We start from the raw sequence: 20,234 nt of genomic DNA on the forward strand, positions 1-20,234 counted from the left end.
GACCCGCCCGACCCTCCTCCCGGCGCCCCTGAGGCCCCGCCAGGCGGGCCCCTGGCTCCTCCCAGCAGAGGCCATTTCCCTCCCAACCCCGCACTCACCCGCCCTGGTCTCGGTCAGGTCCAGGGTCCCCGAGAGCAGTAGGAGGAGTGTTCGGGGCACCACGACCCCAGCCTCAGTGTCTGGGGAGAATCTAAGTCCCGGTGAGTACGTGGGGATTGTCTTCTCTAGAAACCCGATACCCAATGGGAGTGGGAACTGGGGTCGCCTGGTGAGTATCCTGGAAGAAGGACCGACACAGGTTGGGAGAAGTAGTGAAACACATGGAAGTGGGGAATCCACAACGCTGCACCTCCCCAAAGCAGACGCAGCCCTTGGAGCCTGACACCCTGAGACCCACGCCTAGGAGCTGGGACTTTGTCGGGATCCCTCACAAGCCTCTTTGTCACACTGATTGCATGAGTCCTGACCAAGGATCTGTCTATGGAAACCAGGGAGAGGCAGAGACTCCAAGGCTGTGCCCATCACTTTTCCTCCTGGAATTCCTGACCCTGGACTGGACTCCCAGCCTCCCATTCCTTACCTCTTCCCCCTCTCTTGTACATGGAGACTCACCACGGGAAACTTGATGCCAGAGAGTGAGCTCGCCCTGGGAATGGAGGCGTAGAGACAGGGGTTTTCTCTTTAAACCTGGTGAAGCAGCTTTAATCAGTTGCCCCCTTCTGTCTGGAGAAAGTCTCTTTCCTCCTTAGAGTAAGTAGGTATTAGATCAAGGGTCTGGGGAATCAGCGGGGCTATAACTGTTATTCAGTAGGGGGCAGATGCTGCCTTATGAGCTGTTGAATCCACTCAGGGATTTCCCAGGGCCATAGATGTTCCCACTGATGTCCTCAGCAATGCACGGCCACCACCCTCTGGGGCTTCCAGACTGCTTCTAGCAGTTGCAAAATTTCATGCTGCTACTTTATTTCTTTTCGCCCTGAAGTTAACAGGCCTCTCTCTCTTTGTACAGTGCTCCATGTACTTGGATAGTCAGGAAGGCATATTGAGAGTCAGCATTAATGTTTACAACCTTATCTTTACTCAGCTCTAAGGCTTGAGTTAAAGCAATGAGTTCAGCCTTCTAAGCCGAGGTGCCCTGAGGCAGGGATCTGGCCTCATTTACAGTGTCCAGAGTGACCATGGCGTAGCCTGCATGTCTTTCCGCTCTTGGATTGACTAAGCTGTTCCCATCCACATACAACTCCCAGTCTACCACTGTCCATGGCTGATCCCAAAGATCAGGCCTGCTGGAATAGACTATGTCCAAGACTTCAACACAGTTGTGTTCAACCAGACCCTCTGACATTGGGAGCAAAGTGGCGGGGTTTAAGGTGTTGCAGACTTCAATGGTGATGCAGGGATTTTCACATAGCAGGCCCTTTCATTTGGTCAGCCTAACATTTGATAACCAGTGGTGCCCTCTGATATTCATTAGAGTCACTACCCCATGAGGTGCCTTGATATTTAATTTCTGCCCCAGAGTTAGCTTAACTGCTTCTTGTGCTAGCAGAGTAGTTGCCGCCAGGGCCCTTAAGCATGGGGGCCATCCTTTGGAAACTCCATCCAGCTGCTTGGAGAGGTAAGCTACAGCCCTGGGCCAAGGTCCTACTGTTTGGACTAGGACCCCAACTGCCACTTTTTCTCTTTCTGCCACATATAATGTGAAGAACTTCATTAAATCAGGCAGCCCCAAAGCTGGAGCTGACATTAGTTTCGTTTTCAGTTCCTGATAGGCCTGACGCTGCTAGGATCTCCATTCAAAGAGTTCCTTGTCTCCCAACTTTGTCACATCATAGTGGAGTTTGGTTAGTACTGTGAAGTTTGGAAATCCACAATTTACAAAACCCACCACTCCCAGGAGCTCTCTCAAGTGACTTGCTTCCTCTTTGCTTCTAGGCTGTGTTCCCCCTTCTGGATGATGAGCCTCAGATATTGCATTTGCTTTTTTGGCAAATCTGGGCTTTCCTTTTAGACACTTTATACCCACAGTCCTCCAGGTGCTGGAGTAAGGCATTTGTTTGCACACCCAACTGCCGTGGGGTGTCCCAATAGAAGGTTATTAGCATACAGGGGCAGCATGCAAGCAAGAAGCTTCTGGGGGGTGGTCACATGCTGATGCCTCTCCAAGGATAATCAGAGAGTTTCTGATCCCCTGGGAAGCTGGGTCCAGGTGTATTGAGTGGTTACACCTGTTTCTGGGTTTCTCCCATTGAAATGCAAATAGTTTTTGACGCCCTGAGGCCAGTCCAATGCTAAGGAGGTATTCTTTAAGTCCAATTAAGTGAACCAACTAAACCCTGCTGGCAAAAATCCCAACTGTGTGTATGAGTTGGGTGTAAAGCCATGCAAACCCTGCATAGGTGATAATATCAGTCCTCTGCTTCTGGCCAGGAAGTTTCCACCCTCCTTCCCAAGGGACAATGAGAGCCTGGATGACCCCTGCCTGAGGCATTTTTAGCTGCAGGGAATCTCTTTTGTTGAATAGGATAGTGGCCCTTGATTTGCACAACAGGTTTTGCCAGAGAAGGGGGGCAGGGGCAGTCCATTAAGTACAAGAAAGTCTGCTCTCTTAACACCTTAATAGCTCTAAAAACATTGGTTACAAGGCTGTCATCTGGACCGTGGGCTCTTTGGGGGCATATGAGTCCAGACCCCTCTCTTTTAGTCCAGTTGTTGCATTGAACTTAGCACAGAAAGTCAACACCAGAACAAAAGTATGCCAAATTGCAGGGTTTTATTGCCGGCGACCACGGAGGACTCACATCTCTCCAACCCGTGGCAGAGAAAGAAGAGTGACAAGACCTTTTTATACCCACAAAACCACCTTGGGAGTGGGGGTGAGGAGCGGAGATGGGAATGAAAGCTGTCAATCACCTCCTAGGCTGAGACAAGGGTGAGGGGGCTCCAGATATTCCAAGGGCCAGGGGACTTTTGTCATTCCGATTGCCACCTAAGTGGTTTACAGAGGTCAAGATAAACATTAGTTTATACATTATTTGGACAGGTGTGGGGTCCACATAATTTTAGGTTACTTGGCACCAGGATGGAATTATCTGGGGGTGCTTACTTTGCTAAACAAAGGCCAGCAATTCTGGCAGTTACAGATAAGAGAAAGTATGCAGCTTGTCCTCTCTTTGCATTTTGCAAGGTAATCTTAGTAGTTTACAGAAGCCATGGCTGGCAGTCATTGTGAGGAGAATGGAAACAGTTTTCCCATTTTAAAATGGCATTGTACTGGTTCTAATTCTAGGCCAACTATATCACACAGTGGCCCTTCCATTAGATTGAACAGAGCCCCTTCACTTTTATCTGGATCCTCATGCTTAGGATAGCCCTGTTCTCCCATTAACTGTGGACATTATTTTTTCTTCCAATATCCTATTTCTTGACAAAATGCACCCTGATCGCATTGCAGGCGCGGGCGGGCAGACTGTGGGGCTTTCCAGGAACCCCCCTTTTTCCACGCTCTTGGGGGCATTCTTCTCATAGAGCAGCTATCAAGTTGGCCTTCCATTGAGCCTGATGTTCCCTTTCGCTATGATTTTCCCTCTGGCTTACTGCCTCTTGGTTACAAATACCTGGTTAGCTACTTCCAATAAGTGAAGTATTCATGCATGCAAATCCTGCCCGTTTCTGCCACTGAATTTGCCTGGACTTGAGAATCTGCATTTCTCGGTGGTGAGGGGGATAATGGTTTCTAGCAGTTTGTCCCCTGACTACTAAAACAGTTGCTGCCTTCTCTCTTAGCCACTTCGGAGGGTTTAACACTAACTGCAGCCATGAGTCTAGGTATGGAAATTGATTGAGGTGTTCTAGTTCACCGTATATAACCTCATGCCTTACTTTGGAGACAAGGGACCTGTCTAGGGTCCCCTCTTGGGGCCAACTTACCCTAAATGCTGGCCAATCTTTCCTACATAAAGCCCTTAATTTCTCTGGTGTCATAGTTACTTTATAATTCCCACTAAATCCCTTCTTTTAATTTTTCAGCATGGTTTCTAAAGGGCTGAGCTTGCTATGGGTGCGATCCATATTAACACTTCAAAGAAATAATTCCCACAGTTAGGAGAGTGTTAGTTCACTTACAGCAGTTCCTGCCTAGCAAGACGCAGCACAGAGCACTCTCCGATTTACATTCTTCAATCCTTTTACAATGCCCAGATGCTTCTTCATTCAGCCTAATGTGGCTGTCTCTAATTCTTACAAATTGCTGGGCGCATAAGGCCCTTCATAATGGGCCCAACACCTTTTATGACTGATGAGTTCGGTTGGACACATCTACACACACAGACACACATCCAATTGCTCTCCTTCCAATTCAAAACCATAAGCAAAAGCTTCCAAGGTTACAGAGAGAGCTACCATCAAAACTGCCGATCTGGAACCCATGGGTGATCAGGTCGTGCTTCCACCCAAAATGGGGGAGGCTACTTTCCCGGGTTCAATTTTACCAAATTCAGTGGTCCAGACTTCCCCAAATACTTGTTCCTCCTCGGTGTTCAGTCACTGGGTGGATCCACACTGCAGGGCCTCCCTGCTCTGCTCTGGTGAGGCTTTTCCACTAGGCAAATACCTGCCCAGGAACACTCTCAGGATGCATCACCCCAGCGAGCAGGAGTCCCCCTGCAGGGATGCTCCACAGGGCTAGGCAAACTACCTAAGAGACTTTTTCCCACCGTCTGCTATCCAAGACTCACTTCCCAGCCAACGCACCAAAAATGCAGCCAGAGCGGCCATGGGAAAAGGATCTCTGGGACACCGAATACAGGAGGAAGGACGGTTTATTCAGCCGGGAGCAACGTGGCATAGTTGCCTAAGAGCCAAGCTCCCCTAACAAAAGAAGGTTCCATCTTTATATAGGCTTATACTTTAGAGGTTACACATGGAAGAATCTTAGGTTTACAGCTTAACATATAAAAAGGGTCTTGGTTTACAGTCTCAGGAATTACATATGAAAAGGGTTTTGGTTTACAGCCTTAGGAATTACGTATGAAAAGGAACTTGGTTTACAGTCTCAGGGATTACATATGAAAAGGATTTCAGTTTACAGTCTTAGAAATGAAAAAGGGAAGTTGATCTGAGATGCCTGGGTCTCCCTCTTCAATAGAATTTAACATGTATGCTGCATGCAGAAGCTGGCATTTTATCTTTATAGTTTACAAGTCCCTTAGAATGTTTTACACTTTTGGCCACATTACTAAACACAAGAATGTTTTCAGCTCAATCTACCTGAGCTACATGGAGATATGATAAGCAAATAGAAAGTGAATGGAGATAAATTCCTTACTTACCTTCTGAGATGACACCTTCTAGTTAGCAAGTGGTAGATCCAAGACTACTGGGCTAGGAAACATTTTGGGCTGGAGTACAAGGGTAGTTTTAGGGATAGAGAAATTAACAGGCAGAGAGGGAATCTCTGAGACTAAGAAAGACTAAGTGTAGCTGGGCCTAGATGATCTGAGTTCCAAATGTAGTTGTTGATCTTAAATTACACACAGCAGCAATGGAATTGTCAGTCATTGTGTCCACCTAGTCAGACAGGTAATTACTTTAACCACTGATGCTGTGAGAAATTAGAAAAGTCTGGGATGGCTGTGAGAATATGTGTATAAAGATGTCTGTAGAGTGGGTGACAAATAAAGAAAACCACCTAAATATTTACCCCAGCAGAGCAGGTGCATATAAGATACTATGGAATATCAATAAAATGATGCATGAAACTTTTTTCTGTGAAATTCAAAAATGTTCATGATATAATAGAAATAAACACATCAAATGGTAGGGCACTGCAAATACAATAATGTAATTTTTAAAAGGTTAAATGAGAAATAAGATAAAATTAAATTCATCTAGGTTAAAAAGGAAGAGGTAAAACTATGTCAATTGCAGATGATTAAATCTATATATAGAAATACAAAAGAATTCACTAAAACAAGTTTAGCAACTACTAAACTACTAATACTAAATGAGTTTAGCACATTGATAGGATGCAAAATAAAAACACAAAAATTAAGTGTTTCTGTAGAGTATCAATTCATTAACAAAAATATTATTAAAAAATACAACTTACAACAGCATTAAAAAGAACAAAATGGACTGAACTTGAGGGTCCAGCAATACTCTTCACTTTCACGCTTAATTGGTTTTTGTAAATGGTGCTAATATAATTCAGTGGGGGAAGAAATTATCTGTCCATCAAATGATGCTGAGACAACAGGCTATTCATATGCAAAAGAATAAAGCTGGATCCCTACTTCACCCCATATATAAAAATTACCTGAAAGTGTATCAGAGACCTAAATATGAGACTTAACACTAGAAAGGTCTTAAAAGAAAATGTAGGCATAAATCCTTATGACTTTGGATTAGGTACAACTATCTGATCTTAAATGATACCAAAGGCACAAGCAATAAAAGGAAATTCAAAAATCTGAACATCATAAAAATTGAAAGTGTGTGTGTCTAAGGACACCACCAAGAAAGTGAAAAGCAACTCATTGAAAGGGAGAGAATTTTTGCAAATGTTACATCTGGTAAGGAAATGACTTGTATCTAGAATATAGAAAGAATGATTGTAACTCAATATAATGTTAGTAATAATAAAATAATAATCAAAAGACAAATAATACACAAAAGGCCTATAAGCACATAGAAACATATTCAATATCATCAACCATCAGGGAAATATACATCAACCTGAAACTGAGTTACTATTCCCCACCCACTAGCATGGCTATAATTGAAAAGATAATAATTAGTATTTATGAGAATGTGGAGATACTAGAACACTCACACTTTGCTGGTGAGAATTTAAGTGACATAGCCCCTTTAGAGAGCAGGCCAGCTGTTGTTCAAAATGTTGAATATTAAGTTATTGTATGATCCAGCAATCCCCTCCCATGTATAGAGTATACCCAAGAGAAATGAAAACACAAATTCACATAAAAACCTATACAAAATGTTTATAGCAGGATTATCAGTAATAATCCAAAATGAGGACCAAAATGTCACCAATAAATAAATTGTGATACATTCATACAGAAATATAATTAAGCAATAAAAAAGATATGAAGCACTGATACAAGCTACAACCCACACAAACTTTGAAAATTTTACGATAAGTGAAATAAGACAGACACAAAAGACCGCATATTGTATAACTTTATTACATAAAATGTTCAGAAAAGGTAAATCTGAAGAGCTAAAACATAGGTTGATAACTTCTTAGGGTTAGGGATTTGAATGTGGATTTTTCTCCTGAGCTGGAAGGAGAGGAATGTGATCTGTAATTGACTGTGGTAATGGAGGCACAACTGTGAATATTCTGAAAACCACTGAATTGTATATTTTCAATATGTGGATTTTATGCCATTTAAGTAATATCTCATGTGGTCCTTAAAATAATTAAATTATATGTAAAATTTTAGTCTTTTGCTCAAAAAAGCTACCAATAAGGTTTGCATGCAAGCGAAGAAAGTAGACACACAGAGAGTAGGCTGAGATAAAAGTAGTTATCTTAGTAAAGTGAATTTGGATTTAGTGATAGGATAGATTTGAAAGTATATTTATGCATATTTTGGTTGTTTCATTTCCTATGGTGAGCATGAATTACTTTTACGGTAAAATTTTAAAAATAGAGTTAAGAATCTTGAAAACTCTTCAGTCAAATAAACATAGTAACAAATGATAAAGAGCTATCTCAAATGTCTTCCTAGAGAATTGGCTGAAGCACATGCATGTAAAAGGAAGGCAATGGCTGAAGAATCAAGACAGGACTATAGTGGGAGAAGAGAAGAAAAATGTAAACGTGGAGATAGATGACAAGAAGATAACTGATGCATGAAGTGGACATTAATACTGTGAAAACCTCTTGGGGAGTCAGAAATGACCACGTCTACATGGGAGGGAAACTTTTTTTTTTTTTTAATTGAGATGGAGTTTCACTCTTGTTACCCAGGCTGGAATGCAATGGCGCGATCTCGGCTCACCGCAACCTCCGCCTCCTGGGTTCAGGCAATTCTCCTGCCTCAGCCTCCCAAGTAGCTGGGATTACAGGCATGCGCCACCGTGCCCAGCTAATTTTTTGTATTTTTAGTAGAGACGGGGTTTCACCATGTTGACCAGGATGGTCTTGATCTCTTGACCTCGTGATCCACCCGCCTCGGCCTCCCAAAGTGCTGGAATTACAGGCGTGAGCCACCACACCTGGCCTGGGAGGGAAAATGTCTTATCGCCCAAGATGACCAGCCATCAGGGACATGGGACAGAATCAGAAGGGCTGTCTAGTCATTTCCTTTCTTCTTCCTCCAACATCCCAGCAAGATTATTGACTAATTTACAGCCAATGCACATTGAAGAATCAGTACAATTTGTAGGCTTTGAGAAAATAGAAATTTCTTGAGCTCTTCTTGGGGGTAGTGAGCCGTTTCCCTGTATCAGACAAATAGATTCATCTGGTATTTCAGGAATAAAGTGTGTAATATAGAAATAAGAGCATACACTAATGTTTGGAAACCAGGGGTAGCAAATATTGACAAAGTCATGTGACAGGCAGAATAATGGTCTCCTAAACGTATCTGTGTCCTGAAATTTATAGAAACGTCTTCTAATAGGGCAGAAGGAACTTTTCAGATGTGATTAAGCTGCAGCTCCTGAGATGGGAAGATTATCCTGGATTGAAGGCAGCTTCAATGTAATCACAACAGACCTTATAAGTGAAAGGAGTAAAGACAGCATCAGAGTTAGAGATGTGACAACACAATCAGAGGTCGAAATGATGTGACTGCTGACTTGGAATATGGAGGAAAGGACCAAGAGCCAAGGAATGCAGGCAGCCCCAAGAAGCTGGAAATGGTGAGGAAACAATTTTCCCTTAGGGCCTCAGAAGAAATGCAGCTCTGATGACACATTAACTTTAGCCCCTAGTGACCCATTTTTGACTTCACACCTCCAGAACTGTAAGAGGTTAAATCTCGTATTAGCCATTCAAACTAAATTTTGAATTGCAAATCAGCCCCATATTTATTAATTTTTTTAAATTTCCATAGTTTTGGGGGGGCAGGTAGTTTTTGGTTACATTTAGAGTTCTTTAGTAGTGAATTCTGAAATGTTAGTGCACCATCACCCGAGCAGTGTACTCTGTACCCAAAATAGTCTTTTATCCCTCACCCTCTTCCCAACCTCCCCACAAGTCCCCACAGCCCATTATATCACTTTGTATGTCTTTCCATCCTCATTGCTTAGCTCTCATTTATGAGTGAGAACATTCAGTATTTGGTTTTTCCATCCCTGAGTTACTTCACTTATAATAATAATCTCCAGCTCCACCTAAGTTGCTGTATAACACATTATTTTATTCCTTTTTATGGTCGAGTAGTGTTCCATGGTGCATTTACACCACATTTCTTTTATACACCCACTGGTTGATGGTCACTCAGGTTGGCTCCATATCCTTGCAATTGTGAATTGTGCTGCCCTAGATATGCATGTGCATGTGTCTTTTCCATATAATGATTTACTCCCCTTTGGGTAGATACCCAGTAATAGGGTTGCTGAATCAAATGGTAGATCCAGTTTTAGATATTTAAGGAATCTCCATGAAGTGGAAATTTGGCCCAGGATTTTGTCAGCACGTAGTGGGTAACTGTCCCCATTTTAAAACTGCCCCTATTTTTGTTAGTAACTGCCCCTTTCTGCTTCTGTACCTCAGCTTATTGCTTACTAACTGGAAAGCCTTAAGGGAAACTGCTGTGTCGCCTAAAATGTGCTGCTTTGTCTAAAGTCCTGAGTTACTTCCCCTGCCCCTTTACCTATAAAAACTGTGTACTTTTCTTAGCTGGGGTCCAGACTTTTGGGTGTGAACCCTTCTGGGCCCCCCGACATAATAAAGTGTGTTCCTCTGATCCCTGAGTTCTGCTTTGGTTTCTTATCAGGTAAAATTTTCCAGAACATTTTGTTCCCTGACCAGGAAACCCAACTGCGCTGGCCCCTTGAGCCACTGGTTTGGGGTCAGAAAGAACAGATAGCTTGCCTGTTCGCCACTGGGAAACAAGGCAGGGCCCCCGATAAGCTTCTACAGGGCCTTCTTTCCTGGAGGGAGAACGGCAGTTGCTCCGGCATTGCCACTCGCCGAACTCACGGGGGAGATGGACTGAACTGAAGGGAACTCTGAATAAGGTAAGGTCCTGGGATCTGACCCTAGGCAGGCCCATCTACAGGTGGAAGGAGAGATTGGATCTCCATTTGGAGACAGCAGTCAGATTTCCTGAGTTAGGGTAGGAATGTGATAATCTGAGTGAGTGTGTGAGTGCATGGGGAGCTCAAGGGCCCACCCTTGAACCTCCATTCTGTGGTGAACTCATAAGGCTTATGGAAGTATTGAGCTAAGTGAGAGCTGAGCTCGATCCGAGTTGGGGGATTATACTGACCTGCTGATGCTAAGAGGCACCTAAGTTTCTGCAAGGGATGTGACCAGGTGGGAAACCAAGTGGTCCTTCATGGGACACCCCCTCCTTTGTCTATCTTGTGCCAATGGTCAGAAAGGGACACACATCATGGGGAAAAGTCAGTCTAAGCCCACGGTCCTAAACTGTATGGTCAAAAACTTCAGGAAGGGCTTTTCTGAAAATTATGGGGTCAGAATGACCCCAGAAAAGCTAAAGATCCTCTGCAGATCAGAGTGGCTGGTTCTTAGCATTGGCTGGTGACCAGAGGGCACCCCGGACCTCTCTATAGGCTGTTTGGAAGGCTGTGACCAGCAACCCCAGCCACCCGGACCAGATCCCATATATTGACTCCTGGTTGGAGATAGCTCAGACCCTTCCCCTTGGGTTCAATTCTGCACTGGAAAAAAGTGACAGTTCAAGGTCCTCATGGCCCAAGCAACTAAGGGACCCAAGGAACCAATTCATCAGGGTGACCCCAAGGAGGAGCTGTCACTGCTTTATGTCCTTCTGGCACCATCAGCCCCCAGCCCACCACCCTTGCCTGACACACCCGCCACACAAAGAGGGGAGATCTGAGCACCCTCCCTTGTGGCTACATCACTGGGCATACTGCAAAGAGGTGGGACATTGGAAGAACAAGTGCCCCAAACAGATGGTCCTGGGTGGGGCACCCCCCACCAAGAGAGGGCAGAATACCAGCCAGAACCTAGCCAGGCCCACCTGATTGCCTTGTCCAGGATGAACTCAGACTAGGACGGGCCAACCTCTGTGAAACTTGGCCCCTGAGAGCCCACGTCAGGATAAAGGTCTGGGGCCACCCAATGACTTTTATAGTAGACACTGGAGCAGAGTACTCGGTGGTCACCACTCTGGTTGCCCCATTTAGCAACTGAAAGGCAACTGTTGTGGGAGCAACAGACAACCAAGTAGAGCCCTGGCCATTCTGCCAAGATCAGATATGCCAATTAGGAGGGCACCAGGTATGCCATGAGTTCCTCTACCTACCAGAATGTCCTGTTCCCCTTTTGGGAAGAGACTTGTTAAGGGCGCAAATTGCTTTTAAACCAGGGGAGCCAGCCAGTCTGACTTTGAGTGAGCCAAAATGGGGCCTGGTCCGGGCAGTCACACTTCCACGTGAGGAAGAATGAAAACTGCACACTGCCGAGAGGTCAGAGGAAATCCCACCAGAATTCCTGGACTCCTTCCCTGCAGTCTGGGCAGAGATGAAGCCCCTAGGGATGGCTAAGGCCCAAATCTGCAGATGACAGGTGAGATACCTGGGGTTCATCAGCACCAAAGGACACCGGTCCTTGGGACCAGAGAGAAAAAGGGTGATTTGCTCCACACCCACTCCCAATACCAAGTGGAAGCTCAGGGACTTTCTCGGGGTGACAGGCTTCTGCTGCATATGGATTCCCGACTATGGACCCCTTGAGGGGGGTGGTAGCCAAGACATGGCTTTCTGGGAAATCAAGGCACTGCTCCAAAGTGCCCCAACACTAGGACTTCCAGATGTCACCTGAGAATTCAATCTATTCATTCAGGATAGAAAGAAGATAGCACTTGGGGTCCTCACCCAGACCATTGGGCCTTGGCAGAGACCAGTAACATGTGTCTAAACAGTTGGATGCAGTAGCATCGGAATGACCCCCTTGTCTCCGAGCCTTAGCTGCCACAGTTATTCTGATGAAGGAAGCTGACAAGCTAACCTTGGGCCAGACTGTCCATATCAAAGTGCCTCACTCAGTGTCCACCCTTATGAGCAGTCAGGGGCACCAGTGGCTCTCAAATGTTTGTTTAACCCACTACCAAGGGCTGCTCTATGAAAACCCACGGGTCGCCATTGAGACAGTGGCCTCAACCCAGCCACATTTCTACCCACAGAGGAGGGGACCCCAGACCAAGACTGTGAGGAGGTGGTAGATGAAATCTTTACTAGTCTGCCAGACCTGAAGGACTGTCCCCTTCCAAAGGCAGACTTAAACCTGTTCACTGATGGAAGCAGCTATGTCCAAAATGGGAAGAGGTATGCAGGGTATGCAGTCACCACTGCCACTGAAGTGGTCGAGGCAGCCCCTTTGCCCAGCAGCTGGTCAGCACAATGGGCAGAAGTACATGCCCTCATTCAGGCCCTGTGCCATGCAGAAGGTAAAGTGGCCAATATTCACACTGACTCCAAGTATGCCTTTGCGACTGTCCACATACATGGGGTGATATACAAGGAGAGAGGGCTGCTAACAGCAGGAGGAAAAGAAATCAAAAATAAGGAAGAAATTCTCAGGCTGCTAGAAGGAGTTTGGAAGCCCAAAGGGGTAGCTGTCGTGCATTGCAAGGGCCACCAAAGAGGAACTGATCTTATCTCTATAGGAAACCGTCTGGCTGACAGAGAAGCTAAGGCAGCCGCACTGCAGAACCTGTACGGGCCCCTGCCCACTTATTCAGTCACCCCTTGGCTCCAAGAGAATATGGGAAAGCCAGAGTGCCCTAAGGAAGAAAACCAGTGGGCACAGCAGGAGGGGGAAAGCAGAGTGCTGGGGGATGGTGGCTACTCCCTGACCACAGACCGATAGTGCCCAGGAACTTGGCTCACACCATCGTTACTCAGGGCCATGGTCTCACTACCTAGGTAAAACTGCTCTGGAGACCTTACTCCACAGCTATTACTATATTGCAACCCTCCCTAAACTCTGCTGCAGTAAGCAATCAGTGCCTTACCTGTGCTAAAAGCAACCCCCCCACAGTGACTGAAACCTGCCCCAGGGGTGCAACAGGTGGGGGTCTACCCCTTTGAGGACATAGAGGTGGACTTCACTGAAATTAAGCCCAGTAAAGGGTACAAATGCCTACAGGTCCTTGTATGTATGTACTCAGGCTGGGCTGAGGCACTGCCAACTAAGATGGAAAGAGCCCGAGAAGTAGTGGAAGTCCTATTTTGTGAAATTGTTCCCTGATATGGGATTCCACCATACACAGTGACAGTGGGCCAGCATTCACCATACACAATGACAATGGGACAGCATCCACCATACACAGTGACAATGGGCCAGAATTTGTGGCAGAAATCATCCAAGCCCTCACCAGTGTGCTCAAGATTAAGTGGAAACTTCATACAGCCTAAAGGCCACAAAGTTCAGGGAAAGTGGAGCACATGAATCCAACCCTGAAGGTTACACTAGCAAAGCTCTGTCAGGAAACCCAGGCTTCCTGGGTAGATATAATTCCCCTAGCCCTGTTGCAATCATGGTGTACAGCAGGACCTGTGGGCTACTCACCCTTTGAAATCCTATTCGGGAGCACCGCCACCGCCCCCCCCACCCCGTCCCATTAACAAAGTAACAGGAGACCTGAGACAGCTAGGGGAAACAAGCATGACATCCCAGCTGCAGGCACTGGGAAAAGTGCTGTCCCCGGTCAGTCAGTTTGTAACAGAAAGAGCACCTCTCCCTAGCTAATCCAGTACATCCCTTCCAACTTGGGGACCAGGTCTAGGTGAAAGATTGGAAAAAGGAACCCCTCCAATCTGTCTGGACAGGGCCCCATGCTGTAATCCTTGTCATCCAAACTGTTCTGCAAATTACAGGAGTCGTTCTGTGGGTACACTATTCCAGAGCAGAGAGGGCCCACCCAGACACATCGCTGGACAGGTGGTCTGTGCGCCCAGACCCTCGGCATCCCATGAAAATCATGCTCCAGCAAGATGTGGTCTGAAATCTTAATACTTGGACAGCATTTGTTGTTCTACTGTTGTGCTGACATTATTGTCTTCCCTTGAGGGATATTCTTTGTCCATTTCTGGTGTAAAATGTCACTTCCTGTTTTGCTATTAATAATCTTGGCCCTTGCCTAATTAACATACTCTGGCAGTTTCCTGAAGTCATGGTAATTAGAAAACCAAGTGCTCAGTTACTAGCCCTCTCTGAGTATAAGCCGCTAAGTACAGACACCAGGGTGTAAAAGGGGATGCTCCCTAATAACCATAAGAGAGCATCAAAGTGGGGGATGAAGTGGAAATTTTGCCCAGGATTTTGTCAGCACGTAGTCAGCAGCCGTCCCTATTTTAAAACTGCCCCTATTTTTGTTAGTAACTGCCTCTTTCTGCTTCTGTACCTCAGCTTATTGCTTACTAACTGGAAAGCCTTAAGGGAAACTGCCACTTCGTCTAAAACCTGCTGCGTTGTCTAAAGTCCCGAGTTACTTCCGCTGCCCCTTTACCTATAAAAACTGTGTGCTTTTCTTAGCTGGGGTCCAGACTTCTGGGTGTGAACCCTTCTGGGCCTGCTGGTGTAATAAAGTGTGTTCCTCTGATCACCTGAGTGCCACTTGGGTTTCTTGTTGGGTAAGATTTTCCAGAACATCCGTACTTTTTGCCAAAGTGCCTGTACTAATTTATATTCTCACCACTAGCAGTGTAAGAGTGCTCTCTTTTCACCATATCTATGCCAACGTCTACTATTTTTTGACTTTTTAATTATGCCCATTCTTGCAGGAGTAAGGTGGTTTCTCATGGTCGACCCCACATTTATTTAGCAAACCTGTATGAGGCAGTGACTATGCATCAGGCTCTCCTAGGCCTCAGTGAGTGAAACACCAAAGATTCCACAACAGGATTGAAAGAACTGGTAAATGCAGGCTACTGTAATTAGTGTGGGAAAACTGCTTCCAGGAGGATGCAATGTCTAAACAGAGGCCTGGATGAGGAACCCAGTTAATCCAGGTGAATGGCAGGAAAGATCTTCTAGGGAATCAGTATCACAAACACAGGCTCAGAAGAAAGAGCACACAGGGAGTCTGGGGAACTGTTAGCAGTTCATGGTGAAGATTAGAGAAAGGAGCACAGGGGCAGAAAGCAAGGTTGGAGCAGTGAGCAGGCTCAATGGCTGAAGCTCGTGGGCTTCGGGAGAACCTTGGCTTTTATCCCGAGGACAATGTGCAGCTTTGGCAGCAATGAAGTCAGGAAGAACCTTGATCAGATCTGCATTCCAGAAGAATCACTGTGAGTGAGAAAAGAAATAAAGACAAAGACACAAGAGTAGAATTTTACAGCATGAGTCCAGGGGTCCAACACACTCTCCAGTGGGGTGATCCACACAGGTGATCCACATTGACATTGAGCTCTGAGCTTCCTGTGCTTTTATTGGGTGCATGATCTTGTTAATCTTGCAGGCTTTGGGGAGGGGGGCTGAGAAGGAAGATAGCCTGAGGAAGAGCACTTGTCTGCAGCATTCAATAGCAAATGTGGTTCTCCTAAGAAATGCTAACTAAGGACCCTGAGACTTTACCACCCATTATCTATCCAGGTGCTTTGGCAAAAGAGGTGCAGTCAATAAGGTGCCATAGGGTCTGCCCAAACACATATGCATCAAGGGGCTTTTATCTCCAGAGTGTTGTGGACACAGAGCAATTAGAATTGCTCCTTATTTTGAGAACATAGGCAGAGCCTGTGGTGTTCCGGTGATCTCTACCCTGCAAGACCTTCAGGCTTCACAAGCATCCATCTGCAAAGACCCTCCTGAGTCTAGTGAGTAAAGGTTGTATTTCTTCCCAGAGTCTTCTGCATAAGCCCTCTTTATGAGACCCTCATGCAAACTCTATGTTGGGAAGAGATGTGGGACCAAAGCAGTTTTTCCTTCTCTGCAACCACACACACAGCAGTGTTCTGCAGTCATAGGGCGCTCTCAGGTGGTCTTTATTATAGGCCTCCTGTTATGGCTGGAGCTCTGCTTTTATTTTACTGCACCGCAGTTTGGATTTGATCTGTGGACCACAGGTCTGCCCTTGGCCATCTCTTTCTGTAAGAAAGGGCACTGGCCAGACACGGTGGCTCATGCCTATAATCCCAGCACTTTGGGAGGCCAAGGCAGGTGGATCATGAGGTCAAGAGATCAAGACCATCCTGGTCAACATGGTGAAACCCCATCTCTACTAAAAATGCAAATATTACCTGAGCATGGTGACACATGCCTGTAGTCCCAGCTACTCAGGAGGCTGAGGCAGGAGAATTGCTTGAATCCAGGAGGTGGAGGTTGCGGTAAGCCGAGATCACGCCAGTGCACTCCAGCCTGGGTAACAAGAGTGAAACTCCATCTTCTTAAAAAAAAAAAAAAGAAAAAGAAAAAGAAAGGACCCTGAGTGATCAACATCCAGTGTTTCACATCTGGAAAATGAGGTGGAAAAGGAGAAAGGGCCCCATGTGAACAGCACCCCACCTGGAAACATAACATAAAACAAGGGAATTCAGCCCATGACATGAGAGGTTGTTGGGCTCACATATTATTGAGTGATCAGGGAGGAGTTTAGATGAGTTCACCTCTACAAACAGGTATTGAATGCCAGGTATGGTGTCATCAATGACAGAAGGAAATCAAAGATATATGTTTTATATCTTTGTGACCAACATGTCTGCTCCTGCTTCAGAACGATGCCAATCCCCGACTTTCCAGGATTCCCACTAATTTTGTCTACTGCCCATGTGGGAAGTGAGCTGAGGCTTGTCAAGAGGATTTTAGCTTATATGGTCCAAAAAATAGTAGAAAGATTTCTTTAGAAAACACCAATTCCCTAATTAAATTGACTAGTTAATCCATACAAGAGAAATAAACCACTAAAAAATAAACTGAGTGAAAGATAACAAATAATTACTAGAAGTAAGTTTGTGGGCATCTGCATGAAAACAAGCTTGAAAAAATAGTAAGAGCGAATTTGCCTGACAGTATGACACTCGACTGCTTCTTCCAAATATTCAAAATAATTATTTTGGAATAAGACTAACTAGCAGAGATATCTTACAAGACAGTTCATACTGGACATGTATTCAAAAGGGTGTCTCTCTGAACTGACCCACTAATTTATTTATAAATTAAACCCCCTAACCTTCCTCCTCCCTGGCCCACTTTTTTTTTTTTATAAAGTAATATGATTTCAGCTGGGCACAGTGGCTCATGACTTGTAATCCCACCACTTGGGAAGCCAAGGTGGGTGTCGATCACTTGAGGTCAGGAGTTCGACCAGCCTGGACAACATGTGAAACCCTGTCTCTACCAAAAATACACAAGTTGGCCTGGTGTGGTGGTGCACACCTGTTATCCCAGCTACTCAGGAGGCTGAGGCACGAGAATCACTTGAGCCCAGGAGGTGGAGGGTGCAGTGAGCCTAGATTGCACCATTGCACTCTAGCCTGGGAGACAGAGTGAGACCCTGCCACACAAAAAGAAGAAAAAAAAAGGTAATACAATTTGGATTTGGGTATTAAAAAAAAAATTCCTCTGAAGACCCAAAGTTTCTGAGAAATACTTATCGAAACAGGAAGCATCACACTTGTGCAGTATAAAGCTTTCAAGAGCTTGCCCTTGATTTTAGCTCTTTTAGGTTAAACATTCCCATGACTTTTCTATTCAGCTAACAAGTGAACTTATTCCCTTACTCGATACAATTCCTACCTACACATTGGGACAAAGCCTCAGAGCCCAAAGGAGAGAGCCAATTGGCCCTAAAAATGCCTTGTGCACTCTGATGCCAAGGTGCCAAGAGCATGAAGCGACAGACCAGCCATAAGAGATAGCCGCCTAGACTTTTGTCTTTGAAGGCTGCCAAAATCGGGTCCCTTCTCTCGGTAGTATCTCCCTCCTCCCAAACTTCACTTGAGACTCTCATCATTACAACTGTCAGCTGCAAAATGTTTGCAGTTGCTCTCCACTTGTGCATTAGCATAAAGCAGCTTGCTTTATTGGGTTAATTCAAAAGAGTTATCAAGTACTTACTGAGTGGCTGTAGGCACTAGAAAGACAGTAAAGAACAAATGATAGGCCGGGCGCGGTGGCTCAAGCCTGTAATCCCAGCACTTTGGGAGGCCGAGGCGGGTGGATCACGAGGTCAGCAGATCGGGACCATCCTGGTCAACATGGTGAAACCCCGTCTCTACTAAAAATACAAAAAATTAGCTGGGCACGGTGGTGCGTGCCTGTAATCCCAGCTACTCGGGAGGCTGAGGCAGGAGAATTGCCTGAACCCAGGAGGCGGAGGTTGCGGTGAGCCGAGACTGCGCCATTGCACTCCAGCCTGGGTAACAAGAGCGAAACTCCGTCTCAAAAAAAAAAAAAAAAAGAACAAATGATAAAAATCTGTCTTCCTGAAACTTACATTCTGGTAGAGGAGACTTTCAAGAAACAAGCTAAAGAAACAAAATATGCAGTACACTAAACAATACATGCTCAAGAGAAGAGAAAATGAAGCAGGCAAGGGGAATACACACTGTGGTGGGCTGGGTAGGAAAGGTTAGAATTTTAAGATTAAGTGGTCACACATAATCAGGCAGAGAGTATGTGCCTAAAGGGGTAGCCAGGGCAAAATCAGATGGAGTAAGAGAAAGGTGGTTAGCATATTTTAATAAGCCCTGAAGTGGAGAGGAAACCCTACAGGAAGGGGGACAAAGATTGAATATAGACCCCTGAAGACAAACGCAGATTTCACATTTTGCCAAGACCTGTCCTTTGAGTTGAGGATAGCACAACAGATGTTCTCCCTTCGTAGCCAAAGAACCAGGCTCTGCTGCTAAAACTCTCAGGCAGTTCATCGGACCGAGGGAACACACACACACACCCCCACCCACCCACCCACCCCGCTTAATGCCGAGAGGAAGCGGTACTAATCCAGAGTGGAGGACTGGCCTGGGAAACCCGGCAGAGAGAGGAGTTGTCCTAAAGAACACACCAGAAGTCCCTCCAACCCCAGACACTGATAAAACCCAGCCTCCTCCCAAGCCAATCTTTAAACCCAGGACGCAACATCGAGCGCACAGACACATCTCCGGGGTGCAGGGAGGAGAGGGGCCGGAGCTTAACCGTTAGGGCCCGAACCCCAGGACTCCAGAGGCAGGGTGGGTGCAGCGCGCGAGAAACGCCGTTTTCCGCTCCAGGCGCCGGCGGGCGGTGGCGAGAGCAGTTTCCGGGGGCCGGAGGGTGGGCTGCGGGCGGGAATGGCTCGCGGGCATCCCGGGCGCCAGCCCAGTGCAGCAACAGGGGGCTGAGCGCGAGCGGGCACCTCGAGGTACTGGAGCGGGACCGGGGAGCAGGAACAGGAACAAAGTTCCGGAGACCAGTGGGCCTCGGGCCGACCCGCGCGCCCCCGGCCCAAACGCTCAGCTCCCGCTCCCTAGACCCGCGGGGACCCTGCCCCTCCGAAGGTAGCCGGTTCCAGCGGCGAACCCGCAAAGTCCGCGCAGCCACCCGCTCGGCCCTTTCCCGCCAGGTGCGTGGGTCCAGGAGAGAAAGAAAGCGCGGCGGTGGCGGTGGCGGTGGCGGTGGCGACGCGCAGTCCCACTCACCATGATCCGCAGCGGCTGTGGCGCGGCAACCCAGGCGGGCGGCGATGCACTGTCCAGGGTAGCCAGGTCCCTCTGCCCGGCGCTGTCTCGGCGCCCGCACCGGTTACCCTCACCCACGCCCCCGCCCGCGCCTCCCCGCCCCCTCGGGCTCGCGCCGCCACCATGCAGCGTACGGATCCTCGGGGCCGTTTCGTCCCCGCCCCCTCGCCCACAGAGGCCTCGCGGGCCGCCCCGCCTGGAGGGCGCGCGGCGGGAGGGGCTCAGGGCTAGCGAAGCGGCGCCCTTTTTCCCTGCGGCGCCGCGCGCCCCCTCCTAGGCGATCCGCCTCGCTCTCGCGGCTGCGCCGCTCCCTGGCGGCCGGGAGGTGATTTGCAGGCCCAGCCGGCGTCGGTTGCGCGTGGCGGCTCAACGTTCGCGGAACCCCACGAGGA

At 46.9% G+C, this 20,234-nt stretch overlaps 2 protein-coding genes across 22 annotated transcripts in view; one reads left to right on the forward strand and one right to left on the reverse strand.

Moving 5' to 3' along the window:
- The window catches only part of LOC108590138 (uncharacterized), a 44,937-nt gene that overhangs the window by 13,184 nt on the left and 11,519 nt on the right, over positions 1-20,234 (reverse strand). For 4 of the 20 annotated variants that reach the window (XM_078370621.1, XM_078370612.1, XM_078370620.1 and 1 more), the window contains 2 exons: positions 16,426-16,571; positions 99-277 (listed from right to left, as the gene is read on the reverse strand). In XM_078370621.1, the coding sequence (XP_078226747.1) occupies positions 99-277; positions 16,426-16,433 (187 nt within the window). In that variant the 5' untranslated portion in view covers positions 16,434-16,571. Of the gene's footprint in view, positions 1-98; positions 278-16,425; positions 16,572-16,791; positions 16,991-18,241; positions 18,402-18,963; positions 20,127-20,234 lie in introns of those variants that run through there. The other 16 variants (XM_078370609.1, XM_078370608.1, XM_078370607.1 and 13 more) reach the window with 14 other exon arrangements.
- Positions 19,132-20,234, forward strand: part of LOC128931934 (serine/threonine-protein kinase MARK2-like) — a 34,707-nt gene continuing 33,604 nt past the window's right edge. The window contains exon 1 of one of the 2 annotated variants that reach the window (XM_078370603.1): positions 19,132-19,356. The gene's annotated coding sequence lies outside the window, so the exon portion shown is untranslated. Of the gene's footprint in view, positions 19,728-20,234 lie in introns of both variants that reach the window. The other variant, XM_078370600.1, reaches the window with a different exon arrangement.

This window comes from Callithrix jacchus, chromosome 4, assembly GCF_049354715.1.
Source record: "Callithrix jacchus isolate 240 chromosome 4, calJac240_pri, whole genome shotgun sequence".
Lineage (NCBI taxonomy): Eukaryota > Metazoa > Chordata > Mammalia > Primates > Cebidae > Callithrix > Callithrix jacchus.